Source organism: Euprymna scolopes, chromosome 35 (genome assembly GCF_053919585.1).
Source record: "Euprymna scolopes isolate OS-2025 chromosome 35, ASM5391958v1, whole genome shotgun sequence".
Lineage (NCBI taxonomy): Eukaryota > Metazoa > Mollusca > Cephalopoda > Sepiida > Sepiolidae > Euprymna > Euprymna scolopes.
Window position 1 is genome coordinate 76,037,562 of NC_136516.1, and position 19,850 is coordinate 76,057,411.

General features: G+C 32.3%; 1 protein-coding gene across 2 annotated transcripts in view; it reads right to left on the bottom strand.

Annotated features, from left to right (window-relative positions):
• The window catches only part of LOC145259952 (uncharacterized), a 90,901-nt gene extending 72,995 nt beyond the window's left edge, over nt 1–17,906 (bottom strand). The window contains exon 1 of one of the 2 annotated variants that reach the window (XM_080117930.1): nt 17,416–17,906. In XM_080117930.1, the coding sequence (XP_079974056.1) occupies nt 17,416–17,580 (165 nt within the window). In that variant the 5' untranslated portion in view covers nt 17,581–17,906. The remainder of the gene's footprint in view (nt 1–17,415) is intronic. The other variant, XM_080117931.1, reaches the window with a different exon arrangement.
• Between the last annotated feature and the right edge of the window lie 1,944 nt (nt 17,907–19,850).

A 19,850-nucleotide genomic window follows, 5' to 3' on the forward strand; every position in this document is an offset into this window, starting at 1 on the left:
AAAGTGCACAAGTACCAAAACAACAAAGGGCAATAATTCCTTTTGTGTTTACAAAATAGGAGATCGATTTACTATAACATAACTATAAAATGAGCACATCTTTCAAATGTTGAATGATTTTATTTAATTTTTTTTTCTTCTTTAGATAATCTAGTCTATTAGTGTCCAATCAATAATAATACACTGAAAAATTGCAAAAAAAAAACGAACAGAAAAAAAAATAAAGGGGTGGTGGTGGTGATGCTCGTTTAGGACTACCTTTATTTTTAAGTCATTATCAAGACTTTAAATATTTTGGAGTGAATTCGATCATTTTTTTTTTATTCCCCACCTAATTTGCACTATTTGTTTTTTTTTTTTTTATTTTTTTTTTTTTTAACAAAAACGTTTTCAATGCAAGTAAAAGCACTTAAAAACTTATAAGTAGAAGAGTAACTTATCTTGCCTTTGATACTGGTGATTCCATATTATACAAACAAAAAAATATTGAATTTAAAGTATAACAAATGGCACCTATGTAATTATCATGTTGCAAGTAGTAACGTATCCCGAAATTATGTAAAACGATGAGACAGAAAAATAATTATAAATGAAAAACTGTTTGATAAATTTTGTCCATTTTAAATTATGTTCGTCACGTGACGTAAGCAACAGAACATAATTATCTCCCTATCATTTTTTTTGCGCTTCTACACTATTGTGACGAGATTTTGTAGGCGATAAATGTTTTCAGACAAAAAAACAATGGTTTCAACCGATTTTTTTGTCAATTCTAATAAGTTACAATATTAGCTTCCAAATTATGCAGTCGGAATTACCTGAACATTATTGAATTATTAAAAAAAAACAAAAAAAAAAACAACTTTAATTGTGGTAGCAGGTGAAAAATTGCCGCCATCTTCAATATAAATCTCACTTTTCTGTATGCATGCATGTTGGTATGTCTGCCTAAAACGTTCGACAGAGACAACGGATTTTCATGAAATCGGTATTGTTTTGAAACTCGACCCCTTGGACAAATATCGAAAAATTAGCTAAAAACATTAATTCCTTCACCCTCAACTGGGCACTTTTCTACAGGGAGGGGGGGGGGGATGCGGTGATTTTTTTCGCCGTTGTTTTCGATTGACCAACCTTAATTTAAACCTTCATAGTTTCTGGTTTGGCAATGGACGCAACAGCAAAGATGTCAGGTTTTTTTTTTTTTTTTTTTTCGCATTCTTTTCCTTCTTCGTGGTACGGGTTCGCGCCTGCCTACTTCAACTTTTTTTTTTTTGATCAACAACACACCTCCAAACACCCGGGCACCCAGGCTAGTCTATAATATAAATCTCACCTATCGATTTAAATGTATGTATGTATGTATGTATGTATGTATGTATGTCTAGGCGAGTCAGAATTTTTTTGGGAATGTTTGACACCCCTAACACAAAACTGCGAATAAAATATAAAAAAAACTCGTAATTTATCTTTTAAAAGTGGGTTGTTTATTTTATTTATGGAATATACTTCCAAAATTAACTATTGAAGTTGTTTAAAAAATAATAGAAATATTATTTTTTAAAAGACAGTATTTACAAAGTGCCTGCGTGTGTTCATACAGCCATTTTTTCTACATAATGAAATCAATTGAAATTTACGAGTTAAATTAAAAAATTTTTTTTTCATTTTAAAAATCTATCAAAATTTTTCTATTGGTTCAATTTTTACGATATTTTCAGGTTCAATGTGAAATTTAATGCTCTTTCCAATAAACTGGATAACGAGCGTTTTTTTTCTTCATCAAAATTCACCCCCCCCCATTTATGTATCACAAATTGAAGATAAAAGATCAATAAATAAAATAAGTTAATTTAAAACAAAAAAAAAAGTTATTTGCATATTTACCTGTAAAGTCCAAAGTTTTAAACCTTTTTTTTTTAAAACCACGTTGATTTTTTAAGTGACATCTTGTTATATTGTCTAGAAAATTTTGTACAAGTATGACAAGTTTTTCTATTTCATTTGATGTTTTTTTTTAGATATTAAAAAAAATTCACTCTATAAAGAAATAAAATATATTAAATCAAAAACTCATGTATTTCTTTGATAGAAGAAGAAAAAAAAATATTAAAAATCGAAAATTCGTCGAATGATTTGTGTTTAATCTGTGAAAACTGAGGAGTGAAAGGTGATCATTTTTTTTACATACGGTAACCCATATCAACCAATTTAATTGACTTAAAATATCTAATTAGTAATACACACGGACGAAAAAACGCTTTGGATAATCACAGATTTCAAGGTAGTTCTACTAAAATAGCCATATTTTTTAAACCAAAGCACTTCAAGTCTTCAAATTACTACTGTTTTGTTCGGAAATGAATATACTTTCAAATGAATTAATAAATATGAATGTACATTATATATTTTAAGAGTTTTAAGCAAATAAAGTGATAAAAATGTGAACGTCATAAAATGGCGTTTTCGGTAAGGTTTTGTAATGACCCCCCCCCCTGTTTTCTAAAGGTCCGTACCGTGATTGTATGAAGAATTTCGTCAAGAAATTTGGGAACCAATTAGAAGAGGTGTTAATCTTAATACTGTCAAGTGTCCAAAATATTTTTGACCATTTCTTTTCTTGTCGTGTTAAAAATAAGACTTTAATATGACGAGTATTGAACATTTTGAAAAAAAAAAATTCTTCAGACACCCAGTAGTAAGTAAATCAATCTTTTTACTATCTTTATCAATTAAAAGTATTATTTTATGTTGAGTAGGACCGCGGTAATTGATAATAATTTAAAAGGACCTACCCGAAAAAAATGTTTATTTTTCGAGTTTGGTCAAATTAAGTTAGTATTAGTAGCAGCAGCAGCACTGCAGTAGTTGTAGTATTAGTCATAGCACAGATTAAACAACACGCGTTCTTTAACTTTTATTCACGAACGAATTAAGAAAAACATGAAAATATGAATATAAATGTTCTGATATGTTTAATTAGAGCTATTTTGTTATCAGAATAACATTAGTTTAGAACTATTTGGTTTTCAGAATGTATAATAACAATCCCAACCAATTCGGCATTATGAATCTGTTGCAATTTCTCACATTGCTCGTCAAATTTAAAAACATGGTTAAAAAAACAAAAACTTTTGTAGATATATAGCTTGCATGCACTTTTATTCTTTAAATTAGTTTTGAACAACGAATTAAAACAATGTTTTACTGCGAACAGCCACAAATGTTTTTTTTCAAAATCAAAATAAGTATCAAAATCTCGTTTATACATAGATTCGAAAAAGTTGTCAAAAAACAAATATATAACAAATAAATGTTATCAAAGGCAAGATAAATTACTTTTCTACCAAACTGGATATATTTTTTGTATTTTTATTCAATGTAACATGTTTATTCAGCTCGAAAAACATACAGTGTTTACCGATGTACTGCAAAATTAAAAATGGCGCCCGGCCCGACTCTCTTTGACACGGTAAGTTTGAGAAAAGGAGTTAAAAATAAAAAAAACTATACAAAATACTGTTAAAAACTCACCGAATATATGTCAGCCTATGTTACGGTAACATATATTGAGCGAGTTTCTAGCAGTATTTTGTCTACTTTTTTATTTTTAACTCTTTTCCCCAAACTTACCGTTTCAAGAGAATCGGGCGCCATTTTAAATTTTCCAAAACATCGGAAAACACTGTTTTCAAGCTGAATAAACATGTTACATTAAATAAAAACACTAAAAAATTATCCAGTTAGGTAGAAAAGTAACTTGCTTTTGATAACATTTATTTGTTATATATTTGTTTTTTTGACAACTTTTTTGAATAATACAAACCCTCAAAATCTATATCAATATTCTTGAAATTTTAAAAGCAGTTAGAAAACACATCAAACTACAATTAGGAAGCTTTTTATTTCGTTATTTTTTTTTTCTACTTATTAAGCGAAAGATATTTTTACAACCTGCTCCAGTGTAGTATAAACGGCCTATGGAATTAACACCTTCAACCTCAAAAATAGAAATCAACAAATTTTTGAGCGCTCTCTTAACTTCACCTCTAATACAAATTATGTATGGCAAGTCTCCTCCTAAAACACTCTTTAACCCTAACAATAACACTAAGTTCGAGTGGCAAGCCCCCCCCCCCACAAAATACCTCTGTAAGCCACATACAAGCATCTAAAACAAACAAACAAAAAATAGATCCTTCCTTAAAGAAAAATACACATAAAAATAAATTGGTTAACTGTCCTAAAATGCTAGAATGGCCAGGAAATGAATTATTTTACATTAATTTTTTGTGAAACTAACCGCTCCCCCTCTAATATTGTTTTTGTTAGCTTTGTCTCTGTCAAGTTTTCAGTATGTTCACACATAATTTTCCTTAGCCCTACAATTAATTCAAAGTCTGAATGGCAACCCTCTCCATATTCTCATTGCATTGAAATCCTCTTAAAACTACACATAATCATCTTTAAAAAAAAAAAAAAAAAAAAGGCATGCATATTTTCTCATAGAAAAAAAAAAACAGTTAACTGCCCTAAAATGCTAGAATGACCTGTAATAGGAAATTATTTTATATTCAATTCTAAAATAATTTGTTTATCTTTCATTAAAGTTTTTCATGGCATTTTATACATAATTTCCTAAAAAGGTAGAATCACATTTTGGAGGGGTGGTCAGAAGGAGTTGAGTGGGGTTAAACAGAAGGTGTTAATCTACAATAATACCAAAGAAATATTGCAATATATTCATTTTTAAATGGTCTTATGTTTAGATTTAAGTTTTTTGTACATAAAGCACATTACAATTCAACTTTGAGTTCTCCAACTTCTTTTCTGTTTATGGATACATGGCATTTTTAAGGAATTGCTGCATATTTATGCACATTTACTGCAGATTATTTGGAAACCATAAACTTTGGGAGATTTTCAGTTGCATATTCTGATTCCTTGTACAAAAATACACTTATATGGTAAATTTCATTTCTTAGTCTTGTGTTTTAACAAAGATATGACATTTTTACTGAAAAAGTAGTGTAAAAAATGTGACGAAACGCATATGGTCTTAAAGAGGGAAAAATATCCAAACGTGTGAGGCACAAAAATAGCCATAACTTCCTTAATTTTAATCAGATTTTAAAAATTTAAAAAGATTCTTTCTTAGCTCATCAAGCTCTTTCTATGCATACGAATATTGAAATATTTCAAGCTATTTCAATTTTTTTCATGTGTATTGCTAATCTAATTAATAACAAATAAATAAGGAGAGATAAATTAAATGTTTGTTTTTTCATATAGTAACTATTGAGATTACTTTGAAATGCATTTGGTCTACTGTGTTGTTTTTACCTTTCGGAAATAATTATTTATGTCCCTTTGAGGCCTCCGTATTCGACAACTTGAAAAACTGAACCAACACCGCTTTGGCTAATGGTGGATAACGAGTTGCAAAAATGTGATTTTCTGGGACCCTTGCTTTAAAAAATCCATGGAACATAAAATATAAATATGGACAATTCTTATAAATGAAGAAAGGAAGCACCCATTACTTGTTTTTTCTTTTATAGGTAAGTGATTTTTTTGGCATTTAATACACATTTATTAGATTTAGATTAGGTTAAAATTTGTTGAATTTTGTGAAATCTTTTTTTTAAAGAAAACCGATGAAAAAAAAAAAAAAAAAAAAAAAAATGTATTTTTTTCGTTTAAACTTTTCATTATTTTAAAATTTGGTCTTTGCTCATTTTATTGAAAAAGAAATTAGGGTTTGAAATTACATTTTCATATTTATTATAAGCTTAGAAACAGAGAGAGTCTATATAATCAAATGTTTATTCACTAGTTTGTAATGGCGGCTTCTGACACTGCTAATGTATGTCTGCCTAAAAATTTCAACAGAGACGACGGATTTTCATGAGATTGGTATCATTTTGAAGTTTGATCGTTCGAACGATTTATATTGAAAAATTTGCTAAAAACATTCATTCCTTCACCTTGGGCAGTTTTCTGTAAGGAGGGCCTATACTTTTTTTTTTTTTTTGCGTTGCCATTTTTGCAAGTCATCATATCGGTTGGAATGACTTTAATTTCAATGTTCTAAACTTCCGGACACGTCATGGAGTAGGGTAAGACGTCAGGTTTTCTTTCACTTTCTTTTCCGCCTTCGCGTCACGGGTTTGAGTCTGCCTGCCTACTACCCCCCCCCCCTGCTCACATATCTCCAAATACATGGGCAACGCTGAGCATCCAGACTAGTCTTGTTTAAATCGAAACGGAAAATTACCTCCCTTTTAAACTGTCTTATGATCGTTTTCATTGAATTCTATTTTCTTTAATAAGTAATTTTCTATCTCATTTTCGTAATTTTTGGATATAATCATCTTAAAAATACGAGGAATTCGTAGATACCATTGTTTTCATGTGAAATTCAGTTTTATGATTTCTGAAAATCTTGCCCCAATAGTGTAGAAGTGTTTTTTTTTTTTTTTTTTTTTAAGTAAACGTAATACAATTATTTCGCTTCCTTTTGCAATTTTTTTGGTTAACCTGTACGGATAGGGTCCTGACGTCCCGCCTTGTTCTGAGTTTGTGAAAAAAATCGTCTGACGTGAGCGGTGTTGAGGCGAAACATTACCTCTTCAATAAAGTGCCGAGTTGTTAACTTAAGATGCTATGCAACATACAAATATCTGTGTGAGGTCGCCAAGCTAATCAAGAACCTTGATTCTAGTAAAGCAACTGGCCCTGATGGCATTCCAATTATAGTGCTGAAAAAGCTCCAACCAGAACTTGCCCCCATACTTACAAAACTGTTTAAGCGTTGCCTTAAGGAGAAGTGCTTTCCAACACCCTGGAAAACCTCATCAGTATGCCCTGTATTTAAGAATTCAGGTGAAAAGTCATCTCCCTCTCAGTACAGACCAATAAGTCTCCTGTGTGTCATGAGTAAGTTGTTGGAATCCATATTAAATAAAGTAGTCAATCACCTCAACAGAAACAACCTTCTTAGCGACATGCAATATGGTTTCCGCTCTGCAAGATCTACAGCAGATGTGCTAACGGTTATATCACATAGGATTAGTGAATCTCTTGACAAAGGTTTCCTTTCCAGGGCAATTGCTCTTGACACATCGAAGGCCTTCGATAAGGTATGGCATAAGGGCCTACTTCACAATATTTCCAGCTACGGTATTACTGGAAATGTTTTCTCGATCATTAAATCATTTCTCTCCGATAGGTTCATAAGAGTAGTGATTGATGGACAGAAATCAGAGGCCCACAGTATTAATGCTGGAGTCCACCAGGGGTCCATCCTGGGCCCAACTCTCTTCCTGATCTACATCAATGATCTCCCAAAACACATACTTAAATCATTTGTTGATATCTATGCTAATGACACGACCATCTATGGCAACACATCAAAGGCCGTAAATGACAAAGTTCTCTAATTCTCTCTCCTCTGATCTTGAGCACGTGGTACAATGGGGGAAGAGGTTGCTGGTCACTTTTAATTCATCCAAAACCAAGCTTCTATCTTTACATCATCAACGCTCTGATCCCCATCTGGCATCAATTGAAATGGATGGTTCTCGTCTTGGAGAGGCTCCATGTTTTGACAAGCTTCTGGGTTTGACCTTTACTCCTGATCTGAAATGGAACACGTACATCAAATCTGTTGCCAGGGACGCTGGGAAAATGGTGGGATCCTTCTACCACTCCAGAAGATATCTCACTACTGATGCAATTCTCTATCTGTATAAAAGCCAAGTACGTCCAAGGATGGAGTACTGCTTCCACATCTGGGCAGGAGCTGCTAAAAACAGCCTATCCTTCCTTGACAGAGTACGAAATAGACTTTGTGGTTTGGTGGGGGATGCCCTTTTCTCTTCCCTCCAACCTCTCTCCCAGAGGAAAGACGTTGCAAGCCTGTCTTTGTTTTATCGTTATTTCCATGGCAGGTGCTCGTCTGAATGATTACTACAATACTATCTCATTGATTACTGTACATGCAATAACCCTTATCCCTGAGTGGCCTTCGGGCCTTGATAAGTGGTGACCCCCATGTAACCCCCCCCCAAAACAGTTCAAATAATTAGAATTTTTTTTTTTATTTTCACAATTCAAATAATTAGAATTAAAAAAAATTAAACAGTTCAAATAATTAGTATTTTTTACCCCCCCTCATAAATTCCACAAATAATTAGAATTTTTGGTATACCAAATTTTTTTTTTTAGATTCAACAGTTCAAATAATTAGAATAAAAAAAAACCCAAAAAACTTGTCGTATCATGCGCCCTTGATTGTATTTTCTTTTGGTTACGACACTTTCATCTATCTCCAATTATTCTGAGGCCCCTTAATTTTGTTGGGGTTGCTAATAATTTCGGTGCTAATGCAGAGAGTGATCCGGATCCGCGCTATTGTTTAAATCGTATTTCCAAGTTTAATTAAAGTTTTATGCTATATTTTTTATTATTCAATTGTATAGAATAGGTACAAAAAAAAAAAAAAAACCCTCTCCATGTTAAGAATGGCTTTTTAAAAAAAAAAAAAAAAAAAAAAAAAATAATAACGTTATTATTTCAGCATGGATCACTAGGTGTGTCAGAAATTTCGTGAAAAATAGTGAATAATTCCACCCCGTCTTTCTAAGCTTATAACTCCTTGAAAAATGTAATTCAAGCCCCCCCCCCCTTTTTTTTTTTTTTAATTAAAGGAGCGAGGACCAAGGTTTCATTAAAAAAAAAAACAAAAACAAAAAAAGAAAACAAACCAAACAACGTGTTTTTTTTAAAAAAAGGTTTTAAACTTCGGACTTTACAGGTAAATTTCTAAAAACACTACTTTTTTTGTTTTAAATTTGAATATATTATTTATTGACCTTTTCTCTTCAATTTGTGATATATAAAACTTTGGTGAGTAAATTAATTATTTACTTTTTAATAGACACTTGAAAATGGGGGGAGAGGCGTGAATTAAAAAAAAAACAAAACGTTTGTCTAAAATATTATGTTCGGTTTATTGGAAAGAGCATAACATTTCACATTGACCCTGAAAATATCGTAAAAATAGAATCAATAGAAAAATTTTGATAGATTTTTAAAGTTTAAAAATTGAAAAATATTGAGTTCGTAAAATTCATTACTGTTTTTTAAAAAATAAAAAAAAATATTTCTATTACTTTTAAAATAACTTTAATAGTTTATTTTGGAAGTATAATCCATAAAGAAAATAAACAACCCACTTTTAAAAGAGAAATTACGTATTTTTTATATTTTATTTGCAGTTTCGTGTTAGGGGTGTCCAAAATTCCTACAAAAATTCTGATACACCTAATGGATCACTCTCTGCATGAGTACCATAATTTCTTCGCGTGAAGAGCACCAACAATAATATGTCCTTTTTACTTCTGTCATTTGTCAAAGACAAATGATGCACATAGGTCCTTCTTTTCGTAAGATGTTATTTTCTCCTTAGAAAATTTTCGCCTCATTGTAACAAATCCAGATTTTGCTCATGCTTATCAAATCCATGCTGAAGGAGGGGGTTTTAGGGTTAGAGTAATTTTCTGTCTCGACACCGCTTATGTCTGACGGCTTTTCCTTGAGCTCAGAACAAAGCAGAACGTCGGGACCCTATCCGTACAGGTTAACCATTTTTTAAAATTAATAATTATTTTTTAGGCACCGCCAAAAATGGCCGAAAAATCAAGTTGTTTTTTTAAAACAAAATTACATTTATTAAAATCCATTTTTTTCCCAGAAAGATAAAACCCTACATTTTATCATATAGAAAGCAGAATAATGTAAAACTTTTTCTACTATTTTTAATTAAATTTTAAATGTTAAAATTTCCCCAAAAGTTAACAATTGGCGTTTTTTGTTTTGCACAAAAAACGTATATAAATAGTTAAAAAAAAAAAGAAGGTTTTTGAAAGAATTAATTTGTTTATTTCTTGTCTAAGATTTAGGGTGATTTTCTATGAGAATATGCAAAAATATTATAATATAAGTACCTGGATTTCAAATAATACCACTTATTCATATAGGCAACCAGTTACTTCGAGTCGATTTGATTAGTCTGTTTACATTTGTACTTGATAATGTGAAAAAATTAATTTCCAGTAAAGAATCAATGACCGCGCAGATCGAGAAGGGAGCAATGCACTTACCTTAGGTTGTGAAAGAATTGCCCCCTTCCGCGACGTAACAGTCTTGTAGTATCTTCGCCAGACGAAAGTGGAAAAGATTTACTTTCAATCGCCGGCAACTGAATCAATTTGTGGTGAAGAAAAAGAGAAAAAAGACAAGGGAATCTCCCCTCTTATATAATGGAAGGATCAGATGATTAACTATCACGTGATCCAGAGCGCAAAATAAAACTTTAAAAGGGTAAATAACAACAACAATTCTTCTTGGTTAGTATTCAAGGTAAGTGCACGCCGATCCTTCTCTTCTCAAGCAATCATTAAACCTTTTTTTTCACACAATCCCCAAGAAAGAAAAAAAAAAGAAAATGTGTGGAAAAACAAAGGATATAAAGCCATGCAATTACTTAATATAGTTAACGTATTAGTATTTTTTGTTTTATTTTTATTTTTTGGAGTCCCTAACTATTCTGGGAGGAGGCTAGGCCTACCTCGTCGTCGTCTCTTAGGTGCACAATCCGTACAATACCACTTCTGCCTTTCCGGAGGTGGAGAAACAATTCCCACACACCTGAAGTGACACCAGTCATCACAGCCGTCACAACAGATCATATCCTGATCACCTTGCGGGGAACTGCACACACAACAAAGCCAAATCACCTCTTCTTCCTGGGAAGGAGTCGATTAAAGAGAAACTGCACCATCGACCGATGCAGGGATGGACTGATCCTGACTCTCGCTGTGCCTCTGTCAAATCTGGCGGCTAAGGGACATTTGAGGCGTTCAAATTCATCCAAAATAAAATCCAGATTCTCGATGTGTACCGAAATATCAATATTTTCGTGTACCAACACCGTCAGGGAAAATGGACAACCGGATCCAATGCTACCTCTTTAAAACGCCTGTCGCAATCTCCAAAGATGGTAGTCAGCCTAATTTCACAATTATGTCCAATGGACTCCAAGTGACCGAGGGGGTCCAAGACCTTACTGGACAAATAAGTCCGTCCACTGCCTGTGTCCAATAGACAGTTGACGGAAACACTTTTATCACCCCTACCAAAGGTAACACACAAAACAGGGGGAAGGCTAGAGAATTTTCCACCACGAATGCTATAGGCGGAGTTGGACTGAATAGAAGAATCTCTCCGTGAAGTACCGGATCTAGGTCCTGAAGGTACATTCCCTAAGGCCCCCCGCATAGTGTTACAAGCCGAGCCAGGGATCTTATCCCCCTTAATAAGGAGACGTTTAACCACTTCCTTAGTATCTCTCAGAATTGATGACAAGGTGGGGATTCTTCTACCCGAAATTAATATCAACTCCCCCTTGACCTCCTTGGGGAATTTTGCAAAGAGAATCTTGGCCATAAGCCGAGCCCCAGAAGAAAGGTCGTTTGAAAACGAACAGTCGAAGGAGCCCTCCAACTCAGCCAATAGGGAGGCTACTTTGGATATGTAGTTAGCCAGGGCAGTAATGGATCTGTCCTGTTTACAAGAAAAATCTAATATGTCTTGGAAGATGTTATCTATTATTTCATCTTCATCGAAGTACTCGCTCTTCAGAACCGAAAGAGCCACCTTATAATTTCTGTTGCTGATGGAAAGATGATTAACCAACAACAGGGGTTGGCCAGACAGTGAACACTTCAAAAAATTCAGTCTTTCGGCATCATTGGCCATGCCAGCTACACAATTCTCAAAACGCAACAAGAATTCCTTGAAGCTCATAGGGTTAGATTGCATGTCCAATCCATCAAAGGTGGGTCCTGTGATCTGAATTTGAGGTGGTTTTACAGTAAATGAGGCCCCAACTCTTCCAACTTCTGGGGAACATGGAAGACTCAGAGAGTCCATGGTCACTGGGAGGAGCTTTAACTCAAGATGTTCTAATTCTCTTTGGAATCTCAGGGTGTGTGCAAGAGACTCTCTCTCAATTTGAATCCAATCCTCTTCCTCAGAAGATTGAAGTTGGATTTTACTAACACATATGTCTACTTCAGTCAAATATTCCTCCACCAATTTCTGCAGTGCAGAGAAGGATTTAACAGAGTTTATCCTCCAGATTGGCCATCTCCAGAATCGTTCAGATTTTAGTCCAAAGAAGAGAAATTCTCTTCCTTAAATCTGGTTGATTCACATCCATGTTAGTATGGGTTTCTTTCGCAAATATGTGAAAAAATTAATTTCCAGCAAAGAATCAATGACCGCTCAGATCGAGAAGGGAGCAATGCACTTACCTTAGGTTGCGAAAGAATTGCCCCCTTCCGCGACGTAACCGTCTTGTAGTATCTTCGCCAGACGAAAGTGGAAAAGATTTACTTTCAATCACCGGCAACTGAATCAATTTGTGGTGAAGAAAAAGAGAAAAAAGACAAGGGAATCTCCCCTTTTATATAATGGAAGGATCAGATGATTAACTATCACGTGATCCGGAGCGCAAAATAAAACTTTAAAAGGGTAAATAACAACAACAATTCTTCTTGGTTAGTATAAGTGCATGCCGATCCTTCTCTTCTCGAGCAATCATTAATCCTTTTTTTCACAGCAAACTACGGAAGACCAAAAAGCCCCCCAAAAAACTTATTTTTTAGTGACAAAAATTTCAATGTATTATTAACACTGAGGCTGGCCAGTCCAGTACCAGATGGGTGACCATTTGTATGAGTTTGGTTTTTAATGTGTGTGTGTGTGGGGGCCAGGTTCTCCAAAATGGGGAGGGGGGCAATTTAAAGCAGAGTAAAAAAAATTATTTCAGCACGTTTGGTCCACCGTAGTCGAAAGGCGGCAAACGTTTCCAAACTTGATCGAAAAAATAATGATATTTTTAACACAAAGGGCACAATATTTATCGAATTTTTTTTTTTTTTTTTTGTATCGATTCTTCAAAGCATGCCCTGTTTAATAATGGTCATGCATTATTCGGCTCGCTAAAAAGAAAGTGTTTATTTATCAAAGATTTTAAAATGGCTTTTTTTGTATAAATATTAAAAAATTTTTTTTTTATTTTGCTTAACTTAAATTAATTATTTTACTTAACATATTCACCAAATTTCACACTTCAAAACTCAAAAGCGGGATAATTAAACACAATCAAAGTTCTAATATTCAGACAGGGTTTGTATTATTGTACACATAGATTCGAAAAAGTTGTCAAAAAATAAATATATAACAAATAAATGTTATCAAAGGCAAGATAAGTTACTTTTCTGCCAAACTGGATATATTTTTTGTGTTTTTATTCAATGTAACATGTTTATTCAGCTTGAAAAACGTAGTGTTTACCGATGTATTCGAAAATTCAAGACGGCATCTCACACCCTCTTTAACACCGTAAGTTTGGGAAAAGGTGTTATAATTAAAAAAACTATACAAAATACTATTAAAAACCTGCCGAATATATGTCAACCTACGTCACGGTAACATATATTGAGCGAGTTTTTAACAGTATTTTATCCGGTTTTTTATTTATAACACCTTTTCCCAAACTTACCATGTTAAAGAGAGAATCAGACGCCATCTTGAATTTTCCAATACATCGGTAAACACTGTATGGTTTTCGAGCGGAATAAACATGTTACATTGAATAAAAACACGAAAAATATATCCAGTTTGGTAGAAAAGTAACTTATCTGGCCTTTGATAACATTTATTTGTTATTTGCTTTTTGACAACTTTTTCGAATCTATGTGTACAGTAATACAAACCCCAACAATGTTTTGTTCAGTTTCAGATGATCATTTTAAGCATATTTGGACCCCCCTCAAAACAACGGGGGGGGGGGGAGAGGTTGTAAGCAAAAAAAAAAAAAAAAAAAAAAAAATATATATATATATATATATATATATATATTAATATTGTTTATGAAAAATAAGTACACGGTTATAAAGTTCATTCTTCTCTTAATAATCGCTGAAAATTTCGTATTGATTGGATAATTACCTGATTTTTGGTAGATTTTTAAAAAGACGGTCCGTCAAAAAGTACTTACCAGCCCCCCCTCCCCCCCCGTTTTGGCGGTGCCTAATTTTTCTACCTTATCGTTTTTCGTAATTTTTGGATATGTTACAATTTGAGACCTGACAAACTATAGAAAATACTGTTAAAAACTTGCTCAATACATGTTACCGTGACATAGGCTGACATAAATTCAGTGGGTTTTTAACAGTATTTTGTATAGTTTTTTCAAAATTTTTTAACTCATTTTTCCCAAACTTACTGTGTTCAACAGTGAGTCCAGCGCCATTTTAAATTTTCCAATACACTATATTTTTGGGTTTGTATTACTGTACACATAGATTCGAAAAAGTTGTCAAAAAACAAATATATAACAAATAAATGTTATCAAAGGCAAGATAAGTTACTTTTCTACCTAACTGGATAGTGGTACTGGTCGCGGTAAGAGTTCCCTGCCGAACACCCTCAAAAAACAATTTCCCCCCCCCGCAGCCGCAAAGGACATGTTTTAGTTGCCATAGTAACAACACTTTTTATCGACATTGTTTTACTGTTTATGAATATTGAAATAAAAGACATTATTACACATTTATTAATAATATCTCACTTTTAATCACTTTTATCGACTTTTTAAAATTTTTTTTTTTACTCTTTTTAAATGACGTTAATGTTTATGAATATTGAAATAAAACATATTACTACACATTTATTGATATCTTTTTTTTTTTTACTGTTTATGTGTCAATTTTATCGACTTTTTGCTTTACTGTTTATGCGTCAATTTTGAAATTATTCTTATATTGAATATTGAAATAAAAGACATTACTACACATTTATTAATAATATCTTTTTTTTTTACTGTTTGTGTCACTTTTTCTTTTTTAATAGCATTTTCTTAAAATGAATATTAAAATAATTTCCCAACTTTTTTCATTTCTATGTGTTTTTAGTTTTGTGTGTTGAATAAAACTTATTTTTCATTACAACAATAGTTATCGACCCCGGTTCTTTGGCTGACAAACGACATCTGTCGGCGACTCGGCGGTTCTTGAAACTAAATTACACGCATTTGCTTCATGTTACTGACATGCAGAAGTGCCAATGGTGCCATAGGTGTTATTGTAAATTAACACTCTTAGCTAATTCCGTAAAATGAGATTCTACTTTCTTAGGGGAATTTGCACCCTCCCCATGTTAAGAATGGCTTTTTAAATAACGTTATTTCAGCACGGATCAATAAGTGCACTGCACTAGTACCACAAAATGGTGATAGAATAATAAATTTACTTACGTTTAATCAATGTCATTTTCGCACCATTCATTCACTTTTATCGACTTTTTCGTTTTTAATAGCATTTTCTTAAAATGAATATTAAAATAATTTCCAACTTGTACAAACATTTTTACATGCGCATATAAACAACTAATTTTTTAACAGTAAAAAAAAAAAGATATTATTAATAAATGTGTAGTAATGTCTTTTATTTCAATATTCAATATAAGAAAAGAAAAAGTCGATAAAATTGACACATAAACAGTAAAAAAAAAAAGATTAATAAATGTGTAGTAATATGTTTTATTTCAATATTCATAAACATTAACGTTGTCATTTAAAAAGAGTAAAAAAAAAAGTTTTAAAAAGTCGATAAAAGTGATTAAAAGTGAGATATTATAAATAAATGTGTAGTAATGTCTTTTATTTCAATATTCATAAACAGTAAAACAATGTCGATAAAAAGTGTTGTTACTATGGCAACTAAAACATGTCCTTTGCGGCTGCGGGGGGAGAAATTATTGTTTTTTGAGGGTGTTCGGCAGGGAACTCTTACCGCGACCAGTACCTATATTTTTTTGTGTTTTTTATTCAATGTAACATGTTTATTCAGCTCGAAAAACATGCAGTGTTTACCGATGTATTGGAAAATTCAAAATGGCGGCCGACTGTCTCTTTAACATGGTAAGTTTGGGAAAAGATGTTATAAATAATAAACTAGACAGAATACTATTAAAAAACACCGATTACATGTCAACTTATGTCACGGTAACAATAACATATATTGAGCGAATTTCTAACAGTATTTTGTCTAGTTTATTATTTATAACACCTTTTCCCAAACTTACCCTCTCCGAGAGAGAGTCGGCCACCATTTTGAATTTTCCAATACATCGGTAAACACTGCATGTTTTTCGAGCTAAATAAACATGTTACACTGAATAAAAACACAAAAAATATATCCAGTTAGGTAGAAAAGTAACTTATCTTGCCTTTGATAACATTTATTTGTCATATATTTGTTTTTTGACAACTTTTTCGAGTCTATGTGTACACAGTAATACAAACCCTTAGATATCGGTGTCGCACGAACGAGTCCTTTTTATCGATTACATGGTTCGAGGATATTTGCCTGTTTGTAAAAGTGAGAAATGATCAATAAATGGTTTAGTTACTTTTCTTTTTAACATTCTTTAAAAAGGTTAACAAGCCAACGTAAGTGAATAAATAAATTAAAAATGTTATCCGCACATGCGTTAGCCTTTTGTAAGGGAGCGGCTATTAAATAAATAGGTGCTAATGCAGAGAGTGATCCGCGCTATTTTTTAAAATCATATTTTTATGTTTAATTAAAGTTTTTATTCAATTGTAAGGTTAAAGTACAGAATTATGTACAAAACACCCTTCCCTCCCCATATTAAGAATGGCTTTTTTAAATAATGTTATTATTTCAGCACAGATCACTCTCTGCATGAGTACCAATAAATACGCTGGCCGCGATGGAACTCAACACCTAAGGAGTACCCATTTCGTATATTGTAAAACAAATTTAGAAAATCAAATTTTACGAGGCAGCGAGATGGGGGCCGGGAGCGGGGAGCGCCCATAATTGTTTTACATTTTGCCAAAATTCAAGGGCGACAATTCGACTACCGAAATTTTGCATATATTTAAAATAATTAAAACTTTTAATCGTTAAACAAAAAAACAAACAAAAAAAATCGTAAAATTTGATTAACTTAATTAAAAAAAAAAAACTACTTGATTTATATAATTTTCGTAATTTTTCATTGCACGATGGAATCATAGGCCTACATCATAAAGTCTTCTGTATTTTTAATTTTGTTGCATTCTAAATAAGAACAAAAAATTGTTTTTTACTTTAATAAATATCAAAATCTACTTAGATTTTTTTAAAAATTTAAACGCATTTCAATAGATTCTATTAAAAGTCTCCATTTTTCCATTGAATAGAAAAATGAAGACTTTTTCTCGGTCGAGATATGAACATGATTTTTCTGCGCATTTGTTAACTAAACTCTTACCTTTTCCAGACGTTCCATTAAGACAGCCTTCACTCCAGTCTTGTCCAAATTCCTTTTTTCCAGTTCGGAACGAAGTTCGATGACTTTCAATTCCGACAATTTCTTGCCAGAATCGACAGCACGAGTTTCCACCACGGTGGAATCATCGTCGTTATTACTGGACATTTTTTCCCCTTCGATTTCCTTCTTGCTAACTCCGCCTTTCTTCTTTTAATTAAAAATGATTCTTATTGAGCTAGGAAATAAAACAATGTCCTTATGAAGTAACCTTTATGTTTTCTGAAGTAGATTTTCTTCTATTTTAGTCTTTTATTTTTGGCAGAACAAAAAGCAAGTAGCGTTCATTTTGTTTTCCAAAATCAAAGATGGACGCGCAAATTCGAAATGCCCGGATGTTTAAGATTGAGCAGCAGGGAAAGAGGGGGAATATGCAGAGAAAAAGAAAGAAAGAATTTTTTTTTGACTCTCTTTCCCCAACCTCCCTAAAGTGAAAAATACGTTCATAACTTGTTAATTCCCAAGTTCCGCGTGTTTTTTGACTTCCGGTTTCTGCTGAACGTTCTTCGCCACAGCAAACACCCTGGAAATGTCCCTTCTGGTTAATACCTACGAGTTTTAAAATAAGCAAACGAACTGTTTTGATAAAAAAAAAAATTATATATTTACATTTAAGTTTTTTTTTTTTATAAAGAATGGTTATATTTTTAATAAAATGTTATTTAGAAGATTTCGGTTCATTTTACTATTGGAAGAAAAAATAAACAAACAAAAAAATGTACGGATTTTTTTTTATGTAAACTAGTTTCTGTGGAAAAACGTATCGAACTAAAAACATCTCAAAGTGAAAAAGAAAATAATATTTTTAGCGTGACATATTGTTGTATAAAAGAACACATAAAAATGCTCAAATAAAGATTAGGCGAACCTGAAGAAGCTTGCCCCCATCTCCCCACCTATATATATATATATATATAATTATTTTTTTACTATAATAATTAAATACCTACAGACACTAGTGTTTCATCCTTTCGGGATTCTTCAGTGCAGGGTGTCACAATTACTACCAGTCGAACGATCCGAACCCCGCGACACGAGACATCTCTGGCTCGATTAGCGGAGGGCGTATCCATTCGGCTACCATTAATCGTGTGAAATAGCGTTGAATTTTAAACATTTTAATTTAAATGTTCATTACGTCAGACATACAGTGATCAAATCGTTATACGACGATCTACGCATAAGAGCTAAATTGACCGACTTTTATTCAACAGAAAGTGCTCAACGATAAGAAACGTATTTCTTAAAGGGGCTGTCATATATATATATATATTAAGTAATGTGATTTATAATTTAAAAATTTTAAAAAAATTTTAAATTTAAAAATCAAATTTTAATTAAATTAAAAATCAGTTTCATAAGAAGGAACAACAACAAAGTCAATTATCTGTACGATCGTTTCGGAAATCCGTGCTTTTTATTTGTGGTATACATGAAGTCACGTAGAACAATTATACATATTTTTTTTTGGTAAGCACGGTCTCCTCATCAGCAAATTTAGGAGGATTTCTATTGAATTTAAAAGACACCAAAAATAAACATAGCATTAAAAGTAAGGCAGATGAATCTGAAAAATTGAAATAAAAGGTTTGGATTTAAAGTTTATAAGAAAATTAGTATAGGTTAGAGATAGAAATGAGTAGAAAAAATATATATTTTTTGAATTTACATAATAAATTTGATTTAAAAATATATAGAGATAGTTACCTTTTAGTTTTTCTTTTTTTGAAATCAGGAACTGTGTTTAAAGTAGTCATTTAGATGTTTGCTATAGCTTTTTATTTTATTGAATGATGAATTTTAAAAGGGCGACGCTCGTGCAGTAAATTGTTTCCGTTAGCGTATTTTGATTTAAAGACGCTACAGTTAATATATATAGAGAGAATATTTATTTTGCAAGTTTTTAAGGGGAGATAATTGTCATGTGTTATTGGCTTTATTTATTATTTGATTTACGGGTCTAAGGGCGGTAATTGGTCTAACTTAATTCATTAAAAAAAAAAAAAAAAAAAAAATTGTAATCTATTTTTACTAATGAGTAATTTTTAATGATTTAAGGTGGTTTATATTTATTAAATTTAAACCAACGTTTATGATTACATGTTAGAAGCTCGTGTCTTGAATTTACTAGTTTGGTTGTGCTTTTTACTGACGATTGGTCTAAGTATTTTGCCTAGACTCCAGAAGGGTTGAGACTTATTCGGAGATTTAATGAGCATAATCTCACCTATAGGCACCTTTGGGGGAGGGCAGTTATCCCTTATGTAGGCATCAACTTTTCTAAGTGACAACAAGTATTCATTATTCCAAATACATTTAAATTTGTTAATAAATTTGTCCCTTAGTTCAAGGGAATGAAGGAGTGTAGTTCTATTAGG